Source organism: Semicossyphus pulcher, unplaced genomic scaffold (genome assembly GCF_022749685.1).
Source record: "Semicossyphus pulcher isolate SPU_LCO1_2020_fin unplaced genomic scaffold, fSemPul1.0.p SCAF_9, whole genome shotgun sequence".
Classification (NCBI taxonomy): Eukaryota; Metazoa; Chordata; class Actinopteri; order Labriformes; family Labridae; genus Semicossyphus; species Semicossyphus pulcher.
Genome location: NW_027211770.1, coordinates 18056155 through 18074996, shown reverse-complemented (window position 1 = coordinate 18074996; position 18842 = coordinate 18056155). Strand labels below are relative to the sequence as shown.

General features: G+C 40.8%; 1 protein-coding gene across 2 annotated transcripts; it reads left to right on the top strand.

The window, feature by feature from the left end:
- The first annotated feature begins 2265 nt into the window (after nucleotides 1–2265).
- On the top strand, nucleotides 2266–17965 carry LOC138583892 (DENN domain-containing protein 3-like). Of its 2 annotated transcripts, XM_069655946.1 has the most exons (29): nucleotides 2266–2373; nucleotides 5337–5491; nucleotides 5694–5883; nucleotides 6025–6090; nucleotides 6214–6329; nucleotides 6523–6647; nucleotides 6898–7009; nucleotides 7084–7203; nucleotides 7283–7381; nucleotides 7682–7801; nucleotides 8137–8252; nucleotides 8443–8598; nucleotides 8675–8771; nucleotides 8902–9005; nucleotides 9172–9359; nucleotides 9485–9644; nucleotides 9753–9948; nucleotides 10052–10220; nucleotides 11959–12036; nucleotides 12155–12420; nucleotides 12529–12699; nucleotides 13044–13173; nucleotides 14240–14347; nucleotides 15087–15226; nucleotides 15987–16147; nucleotides 16288–16424; nucleotides 16707–16825; nucleotides 17124–17261; nucleotides 17370–17965. In XM_069655946.1, the coding sequence occupies exons 2-29, from the start codon at nucleotides 5408–5410 to the stop codon at nucleotides 17586–17588; spliced, it is 3885 nt and encodes a 1294-aa protein (XP_069512047.1). In that variant the 5' UTR covers nucleotides 2266–2373; nucleotides 5337–5407; the 3' UTR covers nucleotides 17589–17965. The 2 variants fall into 2 exon arrangements, with proteins under 2 accessions (XP_069512047.1, XP_069512046.1); XM_069655945.1 differs by having other exon boundaries at nucleotides 9485–9948.
- Nucleotides 17966–18842: the final 877 nt, after the last annotated feature.

Genomic DNA, 18842 nt, shown 5'->3' with positions numbered 1-18842 from the left:
TAATTTCTGACGGCTCATCTTCGGTAGAACCGCATATTTTAGAATAGCACATTATGTTCCCTAAGGAGAGACTAGACTCTTATATGAGCCTGAAGCTGCTCCAGAAACCTGTAATGCTGCATGTTGGATGGTAGAGAGGACATCTCGTATGTAAGGCAATCACCTGATCTATGCAAACTTGAAATTCCCTCGGCTGGGGTGTAAAGACCAAAAAACCTCAGAGTGAATCAAAAGACCTTCTCAGTTTGTTTTCCTCCCTAGAGGATTGTTCAGCTCAGAGGAAACGTCACAAGAGAACATTTAAGACATTCCACAGATTATTTTATTTGCAGCATGATACAGTCTTTTTTTTTATGACTTCATTGAGTTAACTACTGTCTTACACCTTTAAGAGGCTTATTGTCTCTGTTTATGGGTTTGGGTTTGTATCCTGTTAGCTATGCCAAGTCTCTAAGGTGTGACTGCTGTCACAAAGGCTTAAGGCCTCAACATTTACACAGTCTGATTGACAAGCACTACAAAGGGAATATCACTATTCTGTAATAACTGATCAGTTATTAAAGGGATAGTGCTAAGAGAACTGATACCAAATTCCATAATTAATAACCCATCATCATGTAAATATTGCACAGATAATTCTTGGGCGTGACATCGTGTTCTCTGACAGAAGTGGCTGTTGAAATTATTGTGGATTGATACACATGTTAAGAGTTGATTAAGATGATTCATCTATGTTTTGGTTTTGAAAAAGTCAATCACTGGCATGTTTTAAGTTTCTGGTTCTTTTTGCTGCTGTACAGAGTTTTGTACAAGACAACCAGGTATTTTTGTACCAAATATTTGAAAAAAGATAAAGAATGCACCTTCACCTGTCTCTGTGTTTTTGTTGGCAATCACTCACACATGCTATTTCTACATGTGGAGATACAGTATAAGCTTTATTCCTTCTATTCTTTTAGGAATATTTGTGATGTTGTAATGTTTTGGCTTTTCAGTAAAAATTAAAATTAAATAATCTCAAAATTGAAGCAGCCATGTGTAATAAATTCTTGATTTTAGAACAATTAGGGGGTGAGAAAGGTTTTATATGCAGTAAGTTTGAAGTAATTTCAATGACCATACATATATGTTGAAGAGGAAAAAAAACACTCATATTATGAGTCAACTATATGTCCTGACAGGGCACTAAAGATACCCAATAAGAATATTGATGACTGCTGCAAATCTCCTAGAGTTCAACAATGCACAATTTACAATGAGTGCTTAGAATCAATTACGTGGAAAATAAAGTACTTATTCCGGAAACATTTTTGTAGCAACTTCTTTCTTTGATCAGACCTTTCAATCCCTTTCTGCTAAGCTTTATTAAGAGTTATGTGCCTTGTTTTAATTGTAAAGCACTTTGTAACTTGTTTTTTAAAAGTGCTATATAAATTACGTTATTATTATTATGTTACAAAGTATAATATTATGAGTGCACAGGCATTTAAGTTGTCAAAATGTTATAAAGGAATTTGTCCCCCCTGGTTACACTTAATATTTGGTGATACTTGAGATACCGGAAGAGGGTGTAGACAAAGATCTTAAGATAATGTTTTATGTATTGCAACATTGCATTTTTTGCAAAACTCATACTGTATATGGTGCGAATACAAACCAGCAAAAATCATGTCAGGGGATAGTTATTTTATTGTAAATTATTTCTGCCTGATCAAATATTTTATTTTTTCTTTATCCAATACAAACTAAAAACTGTCTAAAAAATGCGACGCTCACCCCATATACTGTACTTGGCCTCTTTTACACAGTACATGAAGTGCTGTCTGGCTGACTGCATGTGAAGCTTAATTAGTGGACTAACACCACCTTCAGGCCAAAATGAGTTATTACAACTCGGATCAAACTTGCGAATCACATACATTCCTCTAAGTCACACAGTGTGTTTGGATCAAAACTTCAATCAAAGGGTTAAAGAATAAAATTTGTTTTTTCCCCCCTTTTTTGTGAGACGACATTAGATTATATTTATGTCAAATTGGGTTCAAGAACTTCTCTCTTTCAAGACATTATGCAAGACATAACTGTGTAACAAAATATAAATAAAATATAATAATTTAAAGGCAATAAGGTCTTTTATGATTCTATCTATAATTTGCATTTTACTTGCTTCCTCAGATAGTCAGTGCGCATGTTTGTTCTTTCACACCCAGAAACAGGAAGCAGATTGACAGCCTGTAAACATGGGAGCCGGGCGAGCTCGTGCCATTCAGCAGCGCCGGAGTTTGCTTCTTAGTTGGAGCAACTTTAGCGTCGGACTGCAGTCATGAAAGTGGAGAGGGATGAATGAGGAACCACACGGCGGTCTGTGAGCAGGTTAGTGAGCTGAACACCAAGTATAACTTTTATTGAGAGGTTATTTATTTACTATTAAGGGGTTTTTTTTGTCCGGCTTTAACAATAGTATCGTTGAAAAGTCGCTAGACTAGCTGGAAGCATCCTCTCACCTGCACAGCTTGTGACTCTATCACATGTCTATCTCAGGTAGCAATAAAACAGTGTTAGCCAAACTACAGTTTGCAAAACTCTGCTAATTGATACGTTCTTTGCAAAACTTTTATACTGCCTACTTTATGGTTTCTAAGTATGAGATTTATATTTTGTAAAACATTGTTACTTTGGATCTCAAGAGTGTGACGGGTAGCTGTCCTTGACACACTTGAGCCTAAATACCGTGGGTAAATCAGCTTACAGCAGACCCATACACTGATTTTTTTCTTGTGTGTTTCTTGCGTGACAGTGACCTATTTTTAACTATGCCTTAACTTAACAAGTTGAACAATCAATTAGTATTTCCTGTTCAGGTTAGGTGCATATTTGCTCCACTTACAGGAACACAAGATCATTGAGAGAAGTGAAAAGGAAAGAAAGAAAGTGGGTTAGTTAGTAGAAGATAAATCACTGAGCAGTTTCCTGGATTTAAATGGGAACAGATCAGATGGAGACATCACACAGTATCAGTTGCACTTAACTCCACGTCAAGGCTGTGATTGTAGTCCACTTTGTATCTTCAGATATAGTCTTTTATAAAACATTTTTACACATTTTTAGGATTCTTTAACAGTAAAATGAAGTTGTGTGGAGAAAAACAGTGATGTTTCATCTTACTTTGTTAACAATGCAGAGCACTTGAAGTTGTTTTGTGCATCTCAGCTTCAGCAAAAAGAAGCATTTTATAAGGAAAGTCATATGATGATCCCTCTACATCTGCTAACTGTGCAAGACAATTTTAAGGTGGACTTGATGTTGACATATCATCCATGCAGCCCCAATAATTTTGGCACAATTCCAAGTAATTATCTTTGCATTTCCTGTGTAAATATGCATCTTCCTGTGCACACATGAGCCTAATTTACCAAGAAGAGACTAAAATAGGGATTTGACCCAGCTATAAAAAGAGCAACAGCTTAGATGGGATGTAGAACATTTTGGACGAGGGACATGAAGTGAAAAATACTAATTTAATAATGAGCCACATCCTGTCTGCCGCCCCACAAACTTTAAATCAGTTTAAATAATTGACTTGTTTTCCTAAAACATCTTTTCTATGAACCCTTCATGGCTGTCACTGGTGCCACAAATTAAACACGACAAGCTTTTAATTAGCTGGGAACAGTGTTTTACTCAGAGTGTGATCTCATAATGATAACCAATATCACAGCATACATGGATAATATTAAAACAACTATATTAAAAGTCTTTTAGTGCTTTAATGCTCCCTCCAGGCTGTCTACATGAAACACTGATCATGTTAGGCATGGACTGGTTCAACTTTGTCTTTGTTTGCACTTATATCATAGAAATTATGTTTGGTCTGGTTATTGGATCAGCTTGATTCAGCGATTTTATTTTAATAAATATTACGGACCATTTAATATTGCCTTGTTCCATCACACAATTCATGAACCCTGAGGGAGAGGGACAACTTCTTAATGCTGTGATTATCTGCTCGTTTCATAAACAAACAATTGCAACTGCTCTCTGTGCATACAGGGAGGTTTATTGCATTGGGGCTGCTCTGTGATTATAGAAATCAATGTGAAATAGACAGACCATGCCTTTTAAAGAAGCTGTGTTTATATTCTAACAAGTCTCCCTGAGCGGTTAGCCTGCAGCTTTAGCTGTCCCAGTAAATAATTGTGATGTCACATCTGCTTCTTGTAGTGTAATCACTAACAGGGTCTGTTTAAGGGACTTAATTTCCCTGCAGGGCCACTGCAAACTGTAAGCACACCATACTTTAAGATGCTTTAAATAGGAGTATCGAGTAGAGGTTTTATATGAGACAAAGTGTTACTTACAAAAGTGTTTTCATGCAGCTGAGCCATCTGTCCATCCATAGCATCTTTGTGAGCGCAACATCTGTGGAACGCTACAAGGAATGACTTGTAGTCGTTGTGTATTTGGTTCAAAAGTTCACTGTCTCAAGCATGAAGTAACTAGATTTTGCAGGTCAAAGGTCACTCACAATGACCTCACAACATCCGTTTCTGGCCGTAGCTCAAGAGTTCATTCAGTAATTATAACAAAATTGAATTGACAGAAACTGAGCGTTAGATTGTGACCATATTTCACAATCAGTTAGAATCTAAATAAGTGACACTAAAGCTGGGTGCTCTACTTGAAACTGTGGTGATCGTATCGATCTTCTGTGCTGCCGGGTTAAAGGCGTGTGTGTTTCGAAATATTTATTTGTAGTGTTTTTACAGCAACATCCATATTTTAAATATCGTCTACTATCATATCTTTAATGTTGTGTTATCAGAGTAAGCTTTAGTGGCCGCATTAATTACTAAACACACACTTTTGTACTTGTGTTAAATAAAGAACATGTGACCTCTCCAGCCTTGAAAACAAGTGTAAAAAATAGATAATTTCATAATAATGCAGTGTATCCTGAATAACACAGTGCTGTGAAACTTCACAAGAAGAAATTTGGAAAATCTGATAATTACAGCGTGTAACTTCTGACGCTGTGGAAAATAAAGTCTGGTTCTGTGATCTTGTGGGCAAATTAAATGCACAAGAGCTATTTCTGCAACATGAGTCTGAGAATAGAAAAATGATCTAACCGGGTCTTTAGAAGTTGTTGATAAGAAGAGCAGTGATGATGATGAGCTGGAACGACCACTCTGTCATGTGTTGGGACTCTGTTTAGCTGATAGATGTTCTTTTGCAGAAATATGTAACAGCTGTCTGCCTTCAAAAAACAAATACAAAGTGTGTTTTTTTTCTCTTATCTGACCTCTCTGTTTCTGTTTCTTCTCCGTTACAATCAGTGATTGTTATCGAGCAGGTCTGAGGTGGACCAGGTCTGCTGGTCTAACTGGGTCCCGGGCTGGTGTCGGTGATGGCGGACCATCTGCCTCCTGTTCTGCTGGAAGCCTGTGTGGTGATTGGAGCATCTAGCGACAAGCTCAGGGAGGTCTACCAGGTATTTGTTCTCACACACACCCCAACAAACAATGCTGCTGAAAGGCGATGCCACCTTTTCCAAAAGCTGATAACGCGTAACGTCAGGATTAATAAATCTGCATTTTAAATATCTAAAAATGTGTTCTAAAAATAAGGAATGTGTAATGCCGATTGATATTCCATGTATTAAAGCAATATTAACTACCCTATCTCCCACTCAGGCCTTTAACAATAATGGAACTCCAGAGCACCTCCTGTTGGAGCCGGAGGTTTTGCATGTCCTGGCGCCTCCCTTCGTTAGCAGGCCGCAAGCTGAGAGTGAAACAATGAGGCCACATGGGAGGAGGCGGCGCTCTTTTCTGAGGAAGAAGAGGGAAAAACCTCCTTCAGCTGCAGCTGCTCCCAGCCAAGGTACCTGCCTGTCTGGTCTGGAGTTTCTATCCACATGTGGAACTATACAAAACCTCTGTGGAGCCACAAACATTTTTATCCAGGTCCCTGGCTTTACTGTACTTATTGTATCATCAGTGATTTGTGTACTTTTTGCACCAGGAAGTGAAGATGTCAGTGTTCCTAAAGATATCGACCTCATGGCTTTACCTCAACTCTGCTTCCCAGGTATCTCTTGGCATGCAAACACACCCAAACCTGCACACATACTGTCCATATACAAGTGACATCTTGTAACTGTGTTTTACGTCTATGTGTTAACATCTTTTGATATGTATGTGTTTTTATTAGGTGGGCTCCAAGTAACCAATAAACAGGAAGACGAACAATTCCACTTCCTGGTTTTCACTGACGTCTTTGGCAATAAGACCCATGGAGCTGTAATGCAGTGTTATAGACCAATACAGGTACACAGTACTACATGTCACACTCCAGACTGTGTTTTACTGCTACAACCAGATCACAAAACCTTACTGAAGATATTGCTGCCATAAAAGTTTTCCCCTTAACCAATCTGCATGTGCCAGTAAATAGCATGACCACACTGTAAAAAGGAACATTAAACTTAAATGAAAGCATTTCACTGTCTTTTCCTTCCAGGAGGGGACGTCTGTCTTCCAGAACGGAGCTGGCTCCTCTAAGACTTCTAAGCTTTTCTCTGCCTACAGCTTCTGTGTCATTTCCAAGTATCCTTACTACACTGCACTCAAAGACTGTTTGTCATGGTGAGAAACAGCGTGCCAAGCCACACTCTTTTAATTGACTTGCTTTAGCACATAAAACAAATCACATAATAGTTTAGTTTGTTCTTAAAACGTTTATGTTGTCCTTGTTTCTACCAGCAGCGTTTCATAATCTCTGTTATAAGAGCTCTTAAAAAAAGTTACATAATCAAAAGATTGTTATCACAAGTTTTGCAGGCCTTCTGTCCCTCGTTTCTCTCCTAATTCCTCCGTCTCTTTGTTTACTCGTCAGTCTGTTGATCCAGCTGAGAACTTGTCGCTTGTCAGACATGGAGGACAGAGTGAAGGAGTTTGCAGCTAAACTGGCACTGGTGCCTATTCCCCCTCCTGGACAACTACATTTGGTGTGTGTGTATATGTGTTTATAGTTATGTGACAAATGCAGAAGAACACAAACTAAGGCTGTTTGTGTTTGCAGATGTTTACCTTGCGTCCTCTGACCATTGTGTTACCATCCAGAGAAGACAAAGACCACCCCGCTGTAGATTTAGACCTTAATCTGCCGTTCCTCTGCTTCAGGCCTCAGCAACTTCTGCAGGTATTACACACACCTGTTGTGTTTATCTTACTGAAAGAAGGTGATGCTCACATTAACTCTCATGTCTCTGTCTCTGTAGGTGCTGTCTTGTCTCTTGCAGGAGCAGCGTGTGGTGTTATTTTCTGCTAACTGGGCCAGGCTCACGCTGATGGCAGAATGCTTGCTGCTTTTTCTGCAGGTCGGTTAAGATATCTGCCAGCCACAGTAGTGTTTTATCATGATTGTATTGAATATAACTATAATACTAGGCTAACTTTTATCAAATCAAATGTTTCCCACAGCCACCCAGCAACTTCCCCCCAAATATCTTAAAAGAACAGCTATAGGACTTGTGGCTGTTAATGTGTAAAGTGGCTTGGAATAGGGACTTCCTGTTGATGTTCACAAATTAAAGCCAGCCAACTAAATATATCCAAAAGGTTGGTGTGGAATTCTCCTGATCCTGATCCATCAGTTTGGCCATCTCTCTGTCTTCCAGCCTCTGTCATGGCAGCAGCCGTATGTTCCTGTCCTGGCCAGAGGCATGCTGGACTTCCTTATGGCTCCGACCGCCTTCCTCATGGGCTGCCATGTCAGCCATTTTGAAGAGGTCGCCGCTGTGAGTACACAACCAGCCAATTGAGTTTGAAGTAGAAGTAGACACATTTTGTCATATTATATTTTAGGGAGTGGAAGAGAGACTCTAAAATGAAGGGAATAAGGGGAATGCTGTGTGTTCAATGTAAATGAAAACGTCCGTATTAATGGTGCATACTGAATGTTTTGTTGCGTGAGTGTTTAAATTACGATGAAAAGAGTGAGTGAAAGTGACAGGGTGGAGTCATCCGCTTCAGATCTTGTTGTTGTGTTTGTAATGTTCACATTAGAAATGATTAGTTAGTGCTGAAACAAAAGAAGAGATATTTATTTTAGTCTTGATCTTTCTCCGTCCAGGAAACAGACGATCTGATCCTCATGAACATTGATAACGGAACTGTGACCACGTCTTCGTCTGACACTGTTGACCTACCAGAGATTCCTCAGGCTGCTGCAGACCGCTTCACACAAAGGTATCACTGTTCTGCCAAGAATTATACACCTACTGCCAACTTCTACTGGCGCTCTTCAGAAAAACATCACTGAAATACAAATGTATGGATACGAACAAAAGATTTACACTTTGACTGATTCATAACCTTTTCTTAATCTTGACAAATGCATCAATGACATTGTTTATTCAGTCTGAGTGTGTTTCTGCAGGTGTGTGTCCCTGCAGATACATTTTGACTTGCATCAGTGCTGCCACGTGAGCTGCACCGACATCAGTGAGCAGCGGGCACAGAGGAGAGCGTGGCAACACAACCTCAACCACGACATCCAGAGGATCACGCTGGAACTGATTGTCAACATATTCAGGTTCTGTGTGTTTTCTGTGTACTGAGATCTAATGGGAAAAAACGTTTGTTAACGTATACTTGTATGTGTACCACAGGGATGTTAGCAGTCATCTGAACTATGAACATCGAGTGTTTAACAGTGAGGAGTTCCTGAAAAGCAGAAAGCCGAGGGAAAAACTCTTCTACAAAAAGGTCAGTACGAACCAAAGAATGTGAAACAATTCATATACATCTTTATGATTTTAACTTAAATGAGCTGATGTCTCTTAGCAGACACACAGGGTGACATGCTCCTCTTCAAATCCACATGGCTGTGTTGCAGGTGCTGGAGACGCACATCTTCCATTCGTTCCTCAAGGATCGCCTGAACAGGAAAATGGACGACTTTGCTCGCATGGAACTCGGCACTCGTTCTGAGATGCAGAAGTAATTTATTAAACATCAACTTATTAAATCTGAAAGGACTTAAAACAACTAATAATGTTCAAGTTTACCTCTTGATATCTGTGCGTAGAAAAAGAGCATAAAGCCTACTTTCTTCATTTTAATTTTTGTGCTGGAAAATCCATTGATTCTGTCTCATGTCGTAAAGGATGAAGGCGATGGTTGAAGTCCCGTGCAGACCCACCATGCAGGAGATTCAAGCTCGCAGAAAGAGCTCCATGACAGAAAACAGGCTGAGTAAGAGACTGGGGATGAGCCTCCCTAACCTCATGGACGACCAAACTATCAGCTTCCAAAGAAACACAATGCCGAGCAACATCGTCGTGTCTGAACCAGGTGAGGTTAGAGAAGAGGTTCAGGCAAAGGGTTAAGATTAAGATAATAAAGCTGGAAAAGATTAAAGTTAATTCCGTTTCTCTTCCTTTCTCCTTCTCCTCCTGACTTTTCTCTCCGTCTTCAAGGGCTGAAAACTCCTCCCAAGCCGGTAAAGGTGTTCAAGCTCCCAGACTTCCCAGCTTCTCTGTCCTTTCACTCCGTCCAGAGTTATTACTGTGAGCTGATCCAGCAGCTTGGCAAGACCATCTTCTCTGTCCAAAACGAGAACCCTACTCTGCTGGCCAGGTATTCTGCTTTTTCCTTAGGCTCCACTTTTCATCCTTTTTACAATCAGGTGTTTAACCCCTTTACACTGTTGGTCTTATCCTTCTTATTCTTTATCTACTTCTGCAGATTCTACTACTTGCGTGGTTTCATCAACACCTTGTGTTTGCGACGACTGGATGCCCTGAGCGATTTCCAGAACCTCTACAAGACGGACACCGCCATCTTCCCCACGCAGCTGGTCACGTGGCTCATGGACTCGCTGCACAAAGACGAGAGGAAGCAAGCCGACAGACGACCTGAGCTCAAGAGACTCATCCTCAAGGTGAGTCACGCACAATATTCCCATCTTGTAGACGTATGTTTCGGTGATGTCTGCCGCTGTTGGCGATTAAGAAGTATTGATGGACGTAAGCTTTATTTGTTAGGTAAAGACAGACAACGAGAAGCCGTCGGTGAAGCCTGATGACCACGTCAAGAAGTTTGTGCTTCCTCGAGAGAATCTGCATCGAGAAGAGTTTGTGCGTTGTGTCCAGGAGTGCGGCATTATCAAGGATGTAGCAACCATACACCGTTTGTTTGATGCTCTCACTGAAGGTAAGGGAGGACAGGAGGGCTGTGTGTGCTTCAGAAAAGGCCTTTAGGCATTTTAATCTCACACATTTCTGAAAATCCTTTGATTAGATGTGAACTGACATAGTGGACACAGTTATTATTTTCTCAATCAGCATTACATGAAGGATTTATATGAATATCATCACTTGTACCGGACACGGTGGAATCAAGCAGCTTTAAGATGATCTGTTACACCCTTTAATGCTCTGTAAGCGTAAAGTACAGTCTGTACAGCACGTGCTCTTTAGCTTAGATTTTTAAATGAACCCTGCCACACATTAATGTAATTAAAGTTTCTGAAAGTGGAGCAGATACATAGTAAAGACAATTACAATGTGTCATATGTTTACCTCTGGACCAGACAAATAGTACAAAATCTTCCGGTTTCCAATTCTGATTCCAAATAAGCGTTAATCATTTCTTAAATAAATAAAAAACCTTTTACCTTACAATGACTTGTCACATGGCTGGTATCGCTACAGCAAACAAGCAAATTTGGTTTTAGAACCAACATTTGTAGTTGGTTCTAAAACTATTGACACCGCAGGCTGGTGAAAACAGTGGAACGGTTAGCAAAAGAACCTGACATGTCCCTCAGAAGGTGCTGGAGAACAAAAAGAGCTAACAGTGACAGGACAGTGAATATTTGAAACATCAGTTGGTCAAAAGCACAGCTCCAAATAAATGCTGATGTTGCTCATTGACTCCAGGATAAGTACGTTTGTTAACTTACAGCTGCACTGATTGGTTGCTTTGCTCTTCATACAAAAACAAGAATAAACGATCAGCCTTCTCATGAAGAGATCAAATTCATTGTTTTCAGTCAGCCACATTATGAGATATAAAACAAGGTAGTGTCTTATTACAATTAGGGATGCACGATATTATCGGCACGTTATCGGTATCGGCCGATATTGGCTTAAAAATGAACGCCGATATCTGCCGATATAATTAACCGACAAAATAATGGGCTGCTGCATACTTGATTAAATGCCCGACCTAGGCGCAATGTCCCCGGCGTGAAGAAGACCTGCACGGCGCAGCGTGATGATGTCACGTGTGTCTACCTGCAGCATGAGAGAGTTAGAAGCCAAAATGTCGGTGGTGTGAAAGTTTTTCAAAGTGTCTGAAATAGATAGCAAAACTGCTATTTGCAATGACTGCTCAGCTTCGGTGATGCGAGGAGGAGCCAAGGCAAAGTCTTTCAACACTACAAACTTGATTATCCATCTCAAGACCCGTCACCCCGACCGTTGTAACAAATGTGATAAGAGTATCACCATTATACTGTACGCTAATTCTAATACAGAAGAGAGTTGATGATCTCTGCAATTAGGTGTGCGGGAAAAAAATATGGGTATCGGTAATCGGCTAAATGAGTTGTAAAATATCGGCATATCGGATATTGGCAAAAAATCCAATATCGTGCATCCCTAATTACAATCTATTGTCTTTGGAAGAAAAGTATATATTGCAAATTTCTATTTCATGTCTTATTAATACGTTAAAGGAACATGGACTCGCTGTGATGTCTCAGCTTAGGGCAACAGGCAGTCACACGAGAGGAAGGCAGAGGTGATGTTCTGTGACCGGGTCATGAAATGGATTCAGACTCAAGATTGAAGCTTTGAGCTCAGAGAGCCACTTTCTATGAAGCCACTCTAACTGTTTGTTTTTTCATCCCTATGGTTTTCCCCATCTTTGTTTTGGTTTTTAATAGACACGAGAGGTAATCATGCATGGCCAGATGGAAGGAAAACAGACAGAGCTGTAACAAGACTGAACAACAGACACAGCGGTTTGTAATTGTCGTGTCAGACATGATCTATTTGTGTTTTTTATGTTCCTGTTTTCAGCTTGTATTTGATCGATTTTCTCCTCTTCACGTGTTTAGTTCTCTCACATTCCTCTTTTAGTCTCAGACCAGCCAAAGCAGGTGGACCCCGAACTCTTCAAACACTTTTACACCTTCTGGAAGGAGATGGAGGCCGAGGCACAAGACGTCAACTTGCCCTCTGACGTCATAGACCGTCTCGACAACAGCGAGTGTGTCTACAAGTTTTCTTCTTGTGTCAAGACCTCACATGGGGTTGGTAAAATTGCCATGACGCAGAAGCGTCTGTTCCTGCTAACTGAGGGACACCCGGGCTTCCTGGAAATCACCAAGTTCAGAGACATACAGGTGAATGTCCCTTTTGTCTGAATGTAGTTTTCTTTTAAATCTTAATTAAAAACTCTGCGCTCTTTTTCCAAAAAAATAATAATTAATAACTCCCCAATCTCTGTACAGGAGGTGAAGATTGCCTCAGCTCCCGTTCTACTTGTTCGTATTCCTTCCCTGCGTATTCAGACCCTCAGCAGGCCTGAGGTGTTTGAGGCCAACTTGAAGACGGAGGCTGAACTCTGGAACCTTGTGGTTAAAGAGATGTGGGCCGGACGCAAGATGGCAGACCAGCACAAGGTACGACAGAGTCTGCAACAGAGTCTGAAGTATGTTGGCTGGCCTGCCCACATTTGCTTACGGTCCAACAATAAAGGATGTGATGTCATGGGCCTGATGATGACTTTTGCCAGATTGAACCAGAGTTTAAACCAAAACAGGAAAACTTGGTTACTTTGAATTAATCACGCAGAGAAAATGTGCAGAAGCCTTTTCTGCTGCTTTCTGTATACGGTGACAAATGTGGACAAGTTGGCATGCAGTCTAATATAATCACTAAGTGAAGTCAGTTTGTTATTTTGCTTTCCCTCTTGTCTACTGTACGAAAATTAATTGAACATGTGGTTTATTTCTTGTCTCTTTAGGACCCTCAGTACATGACTCAAGCCCTCAACAATGTCCTCTTAATGGATGCTGTCGTGGGCTGCCTGCAGACTCAGAGGTCCATCATTGCTGCCTCAAAGCTGGTCTACTTTGACAAGATCAAGCATGAAGGTGAGTGCTCACGCTTGTGCTTTTTTTGGTCTTATTTCCCACATAAATAAACACATAGCATCATTTTGTTGTAGACATTCACATCTATAAAATATCATTTATTTGGCTGCAACTAATCCGACTATTGATGTTGATAAAGACTAAATATGTAACTAGAAGTTAGAAAACTGCAACGTCTATAGGCCAATGGTTGATTTTGTTCAAACAGCATTTCAAATGTAAAACATATTCATATTTATAATCTCATAAAGGAAAGAAATCATCGGTCTCCACTGGTGAGAAGCTGGAACCAGGGACGGTTTGGCATTTTAGGCTTTAGAAATTACTTTGGTAATAAGTGCATTATCAGAAATGTTCCCAAAAAGTAACTAGTAAACTCATTCTTCAAAGATATAATCTCGAAGATTTTCATTTGAATAAATGTCTTTTAAGTCTCTATCTATCGCTGAATGAGGTAACACGGCGGTGATTGAGCCTATGGCCCACAGATGAAAGCCTTTGCATTTGCAGTATTTAGTGTTATTGCAGCCTGGGTGTCTGTGGCGACTTGCTTGGAAAAAATCAAAAGCGGCGCCCAGTTAGTGACGCGTTTTCCATCACCCAGCAGTGGTTGGTCTGCCAGAGAGGGTAGGCGGAGTTAACGCAACGTAAAGCAGCTGTTTTTCTGGCCTCTGCAAGTGTTGCGAGTAAGCAGTAATCTACTGTGGCTGAACAGTCAAACAAAAGATTGATGACTACAGATACAAATTTGACGCTCAGATGAAGGCAAACAGTCTGAAAAGGAAAGCGACCGCCATCGAGGAAAATCGAGAGTTACAACCAGAGCCAACCATGGACGTCACACACACGACACTGTCTGGATACCTGGGAAGTGTGCTCCTGCAGTAACCATTTATCCCATAGATGCCGCCAAAGAGAACGAAACTGAGATCTTCGAGATACAACTTTAAGCTCAAACTCAAAGTTTTTTTCAGGGTCCTTTCCCTCTCTCTCCTGGGTGTCTCTTTATACCTCTCTCCATTTGTCATCTCGTTCATATTCAGTCTTTGTGTTTGTCTCTCATTAGTTCCCATGATGGTGCCTAAAACTACCTCAGAGACTCTAAAACACAAAATCAACCCGTCACTGGGCCTGGCTGAACCTCAGACTGTACATGTGCTGCTTTACACACCAGGTACAATTTACAGTGTTCTTTAATAATGCCTTTGTTTTACAGTGTACAATATCCCCGTGTTGTCTTATATTAACTGTCCTTTCCAGTTCGAATCATCAGAGACGTTCCTATGTAGTGATAATCAGTTGTGTTTCATGGTTATCAGTGTAAGCGAAACCCTGTTTGAGCTCAGATATTATCATGTGCCTTACATTTTCTGTCAGCTTTCCGTGTACAGCTGTAAGTCTGCTGCACGCTGAATGTTAAAGTCACAAGACACCAGCTGTGAAATGTTGTTATGTTGTACTAGTGAGGATTCAGGTCAAGATCCTTATGTTTAAATCTAGATCTTTTTGCATGTGTGTACTTAGTATGGCAACAGATGCTCCAGTGAAACGTATCAACATAACCTGATTAGTCTTGTGTTGTGTGTTAAAACACTATCTTTTTAGTCTCTTCTGTTGATACTGTGATGGAGCACAAAAACATCTCGAGGCTGCAGATCTGGTCTGAAGAGATTACGGGGAGTCAAAGAACTAAATACAGCAGATACAGATTGGAAGATGTGATAGAGAGGTTAGCGGCAACAAATCAAAACCGATGAAGTATGCCATGATTTAGAGCGTGTGTCTCGCCAGTGAGATCCAAATTACTTCAGTCTAAACTTGTCAGTGAAAGAACTGTGCCAAACATTTCACACTAGACAGATTTTTAACTGTCCCTGCTCTGTCATCCTTTTTATCTCCCTCCCTTTCTCCAGGTCAGTTGACTTGTGATGACTCAAAAGGCGGGATGAATCCCAAACTGTGGGTGGCTCTCAGCGGGGGCAAAGTGGTTGTGTTTGATGCAGCGAGCTGGTCCATGCTGCAGGACTGCATCCAGGTCGGAGAGTCGCAGCTGGTGAGAGCAGACATGCTGTAGTCTATTTCCATGAGTAGTATTTATTTAGAGAGGAGCTCAACCAATGTTAGACATCAGAGTCTGTTTAAAGGCATTAGGGAGTACTACTGCGTGTGTGAAAAAGGCTCCAGACTCCGACACAAATCACATCACTTGAGCCAATGTCTGCTGCGGCTGAAGACAAGTCTGGAGCTGGGGAGATAAGTGAGCCAGTAGGCCTCTGTAACCTCCTCATATCTGCTTTGAAGCCAGCAGCTTGGCGCTATATTAACGGTTAGGAGCATAACACACCCAAATCTGTGACTAAACTGAGGACAGTCAAGTTGCATTGTGGGTAATGTAGGTTCCCTGTTTTCACAAGGATGATTGCGTTGGATATGTTAACAAGTGTAGTTTTGTTTATGTTATTATAGGATGATTATTTGTATTTGACATTATTCTGAAAGTTTTTATAATTAAAAAAGAGACATTGTTCAGCTATTAGGGTCAAATCTACAACATTGTCTTTGTTGTTGTTTCCACTGGAGGCTGCAAAGTTAGGCATGTTCAACTTCTAAACAAAAGCTTAGACAGTTTATTACAAATAAATGTTGATTTTAATAGAACTAGTGTTTAAACTTTATACATTTCTTGATACATGCACATTTCTAATGTTTATTTACTGACATAATATTTAAATACACTAATTTTTACTCTGTTGATTTACCATTTTTTAAGTCAAGTTCAACTTGGATCCCATTGTTGCCTCTGCTCTGTGTAGAACTGCATGCTGGGATTGGACCAGGATCAGGTGTGGATCGGCTCTCAGGACTCTGTGATCTACATCATTGATACCCACAGCATGTCCTGCAACAAACAGCTGACTGAACACAGACATGAAGTGACTGGACTCGTTATGGACACCAGAGATCAACACCACAGGTAAAGACAGGATTATGTCCACTTGTCAGTTTAATCCAGTTAAACATTAAAATATGAAGAGGAATCTAAATGTGTAAATGGATGTGTTGCAGAACTGCAGTCTTTATAAATGAGAGCTTTTGTAAAAATGTTTCCCCCAGTCAGCAGCCATACTCCTGCAGCAGTGATGGGATGATTCTGCAGTGGGACTCGGCCAGTCTCAAAGTGAAACGACAGTTTTACCTCAGCTGTGACCGCCTCTCCTCCATACACATCTATGATGGAGCATTGTGGTGCTGTAAGTGCACATATTTCACTTTGCTTTCTAATCCCAAATTTTGTTTTTACCAATTTGTTTAACAAACATAAATGGCAGACAGTGTCATTAATTGCTCTTCATGGAAAGCTCTTTTGCTGCTTAATCAAAATACTTTAATATCACAGCTTTCCTCATTTTAGAGTGAAAACTACATCGTAAATATAAACATCTCTGAACTCGACCAATTTCTTCTAAATGCACCAGAAAAAAGGCAATAACCATTTGCTTAACAGGAGGGTCTTTGTGTGTTTGTGTGTGCAGGTTGTGGTGACAGCATTGTGGAACTGAAAAAGAATGGGACACCTCAAAGAAGGATGGAACTTCCTGATGACTTACGGAGCATGCCCAGTAGCTTCAGCTGCTTCGTCGTCATGCCAGAGGTGACTTTCCGATCCTCTGCTGATATGTCTGTCAGTAAAGCAAGTTAGCATCCATTTAGGGGTTACGCAAGTCAGTCAATCTATCAGCTTTTAATAATTAGAAGTCTCTTCGTAAGTAAAATAATTATGCAAACTAGAAGGACAGTAAACACTTCAAACACATCTAGACATTCGTAATGTAGCTGGAACAAGTAGTCACTACAACCACAGAAACTAAAAGATATTGTTAGCATAAGAAAATTGCTTGCTATACATAGAAATATTTTTAAATGCCTTATTCTTTGTGCGTTTGTTCCAGCGAGGTCAGCTGTGGACGGGCTGTGCAGACTCAGGGGAGCTGTGTCTCTGGCACACTAACAACCGCAGACATCCATTAAGGAGAATCGCCCTGCCAGGCTGTTCAGGAGTCACCTGTATGATTCGAGTCAAGGACCAGGTGGACCATGATACACAAGTTCTTTACTGTTTGTGTACATACCGTGTGTTCCTTTTAATCATCACTTATCCACCACTACTTTTCCCTGATGCTCCCCCCTCTCCTCAGATCTGGGTGGGCTGTCGCGGCTGTAGCGGTGTTGGAGGTCAGTGTGACGGTCAGCTGAGAAGTCAGGTGTTGGTGATGGACCCAGAGAGCCACACTGTGGCGAAGGAGCTGCAGGCCCATTCAGACAGCATCCAGACCCTCTGCTCTGCTGAGGATCGCTACGTCCTGAGTGGCTCTGGGTGCCGTGATGGAAAGATCGCCATCTGGAAAGTAGAGTAGAGAACAGAGACTTTAAAAGCACACGTGACGCAAGAGAGGACGCACACAGACATGCCAGATGTTTGTATGCAACAACATGATCATGCTCAGGGAGGTTTTAGCCATATTTCAATGGCAAGTGAGGAGTCATGCAGGTAGTTAAGATATAGAAAAGGTTCAAGCAAATATGACATTTTGAGACTTTTCTGGATGAATGAGCACTTAAACCAAACATAAACTGTGTAACTTGGGTTTACTTCCTAACACTGGTTGTGGATGATAATACAAACCTCAACACATGAGATGTGATTAATGTCAAGTCTGTCTCCTCTGTATGTTCCGTGTAATAGTAAGTTATTTAAATTCCACAATACAATTCTCATTCCTGTTTTGTTGCCAAGCACTGATAATAAATAACATTTTCATATTATTATTAAACTTGTTTGTTTGTGCGTGTGTGATTCTGTGCAGTTGTTAACTTTTGTCACCTTGGACTGGAGGCCGCCTCCTGTTTCACAGTCCGTTTTAGAGGGTTTTGAAATTGGCTACTGCTGAATGATAGTGATAGTGGAGCGCTCTCCTAAATCAACAGAGGTCCAGACCACTCATTCCTTATTAGACCCTGAAATTTTGGCAGCCAGTTAGGGTCTAATCCTAAACACACACCCTATTTCTTCTACAATGAAACCTTAAGTCACTCCTAGTCAGGTGACTTATTACACCTACACACACATACCACAAGCTAGGTGTAAGCTAGTGTATCCATGATCTCATCTCAGCACGTGTCTTTTCCTGATAAACTGATTGGTCTGTTTTAACCTCCGCTGCGCTTTACTCCAAAGTACTTCCTGCCAGTCTGCTTGATATTACACTGCACCAATTCACTCCATATGCTCCTCTACACAATCTGCTAATGGTTGTCAAGTAATTCTGGAGACTGAAATTGAATTGATTGCATGGCTATAGAAACCATTAACTGAGAATATCTAGCTTTACTAAATTTGCCGGTGTCTCCACTACCATATAATTATGTGCTGATTATCAAAGGAAAGGAGAGAAAATAACTAAACTCGAGCACAATCCACAGCCTGACAGCTGTGCTCCCAGGCCAGACAGCCAGAGATGCCCCGCAGCAGCACAAAGCCAGAAGCCATCAAGGAGAAAATTGCCTGCAGCTGGAGTTAATCAGCAGTCACACCTGATGCCAATCCCAGCTCATCAGCAGAGCTATAACAGGCAGCAGCAACCACCGAGGCAAGTTAATGGTGTCAACAT

What these genes read in the sequence shown, in the direction of transcription:
- LOC138583892 (XM_069655945.1), top strand. Translation starts at nt 5,408, where the DNA reads ATGGCGGACCATCTGCCTCCTGTTCTGCTGGAAGCCTGTGTGGTGATT. An exon ending in ACCTCAACTCTGCTTCCCAG is followed by an intron (nt 6,091 to 6,213) that starts GTATCTCTTGGC and finishes TGTTTTTATTAG; the next exon opens with GTGGGCTCCAAGTAACCAAT. An exon ending in CTCCTGGACAACTACATTTG is followed by an intron (nt 7,010 to 7,083) that starts GTGTGTGTGTAT and finishes TTGTGTTTGCAG; the next exon opens with ATGTTTACCTTGCGTCCTCT.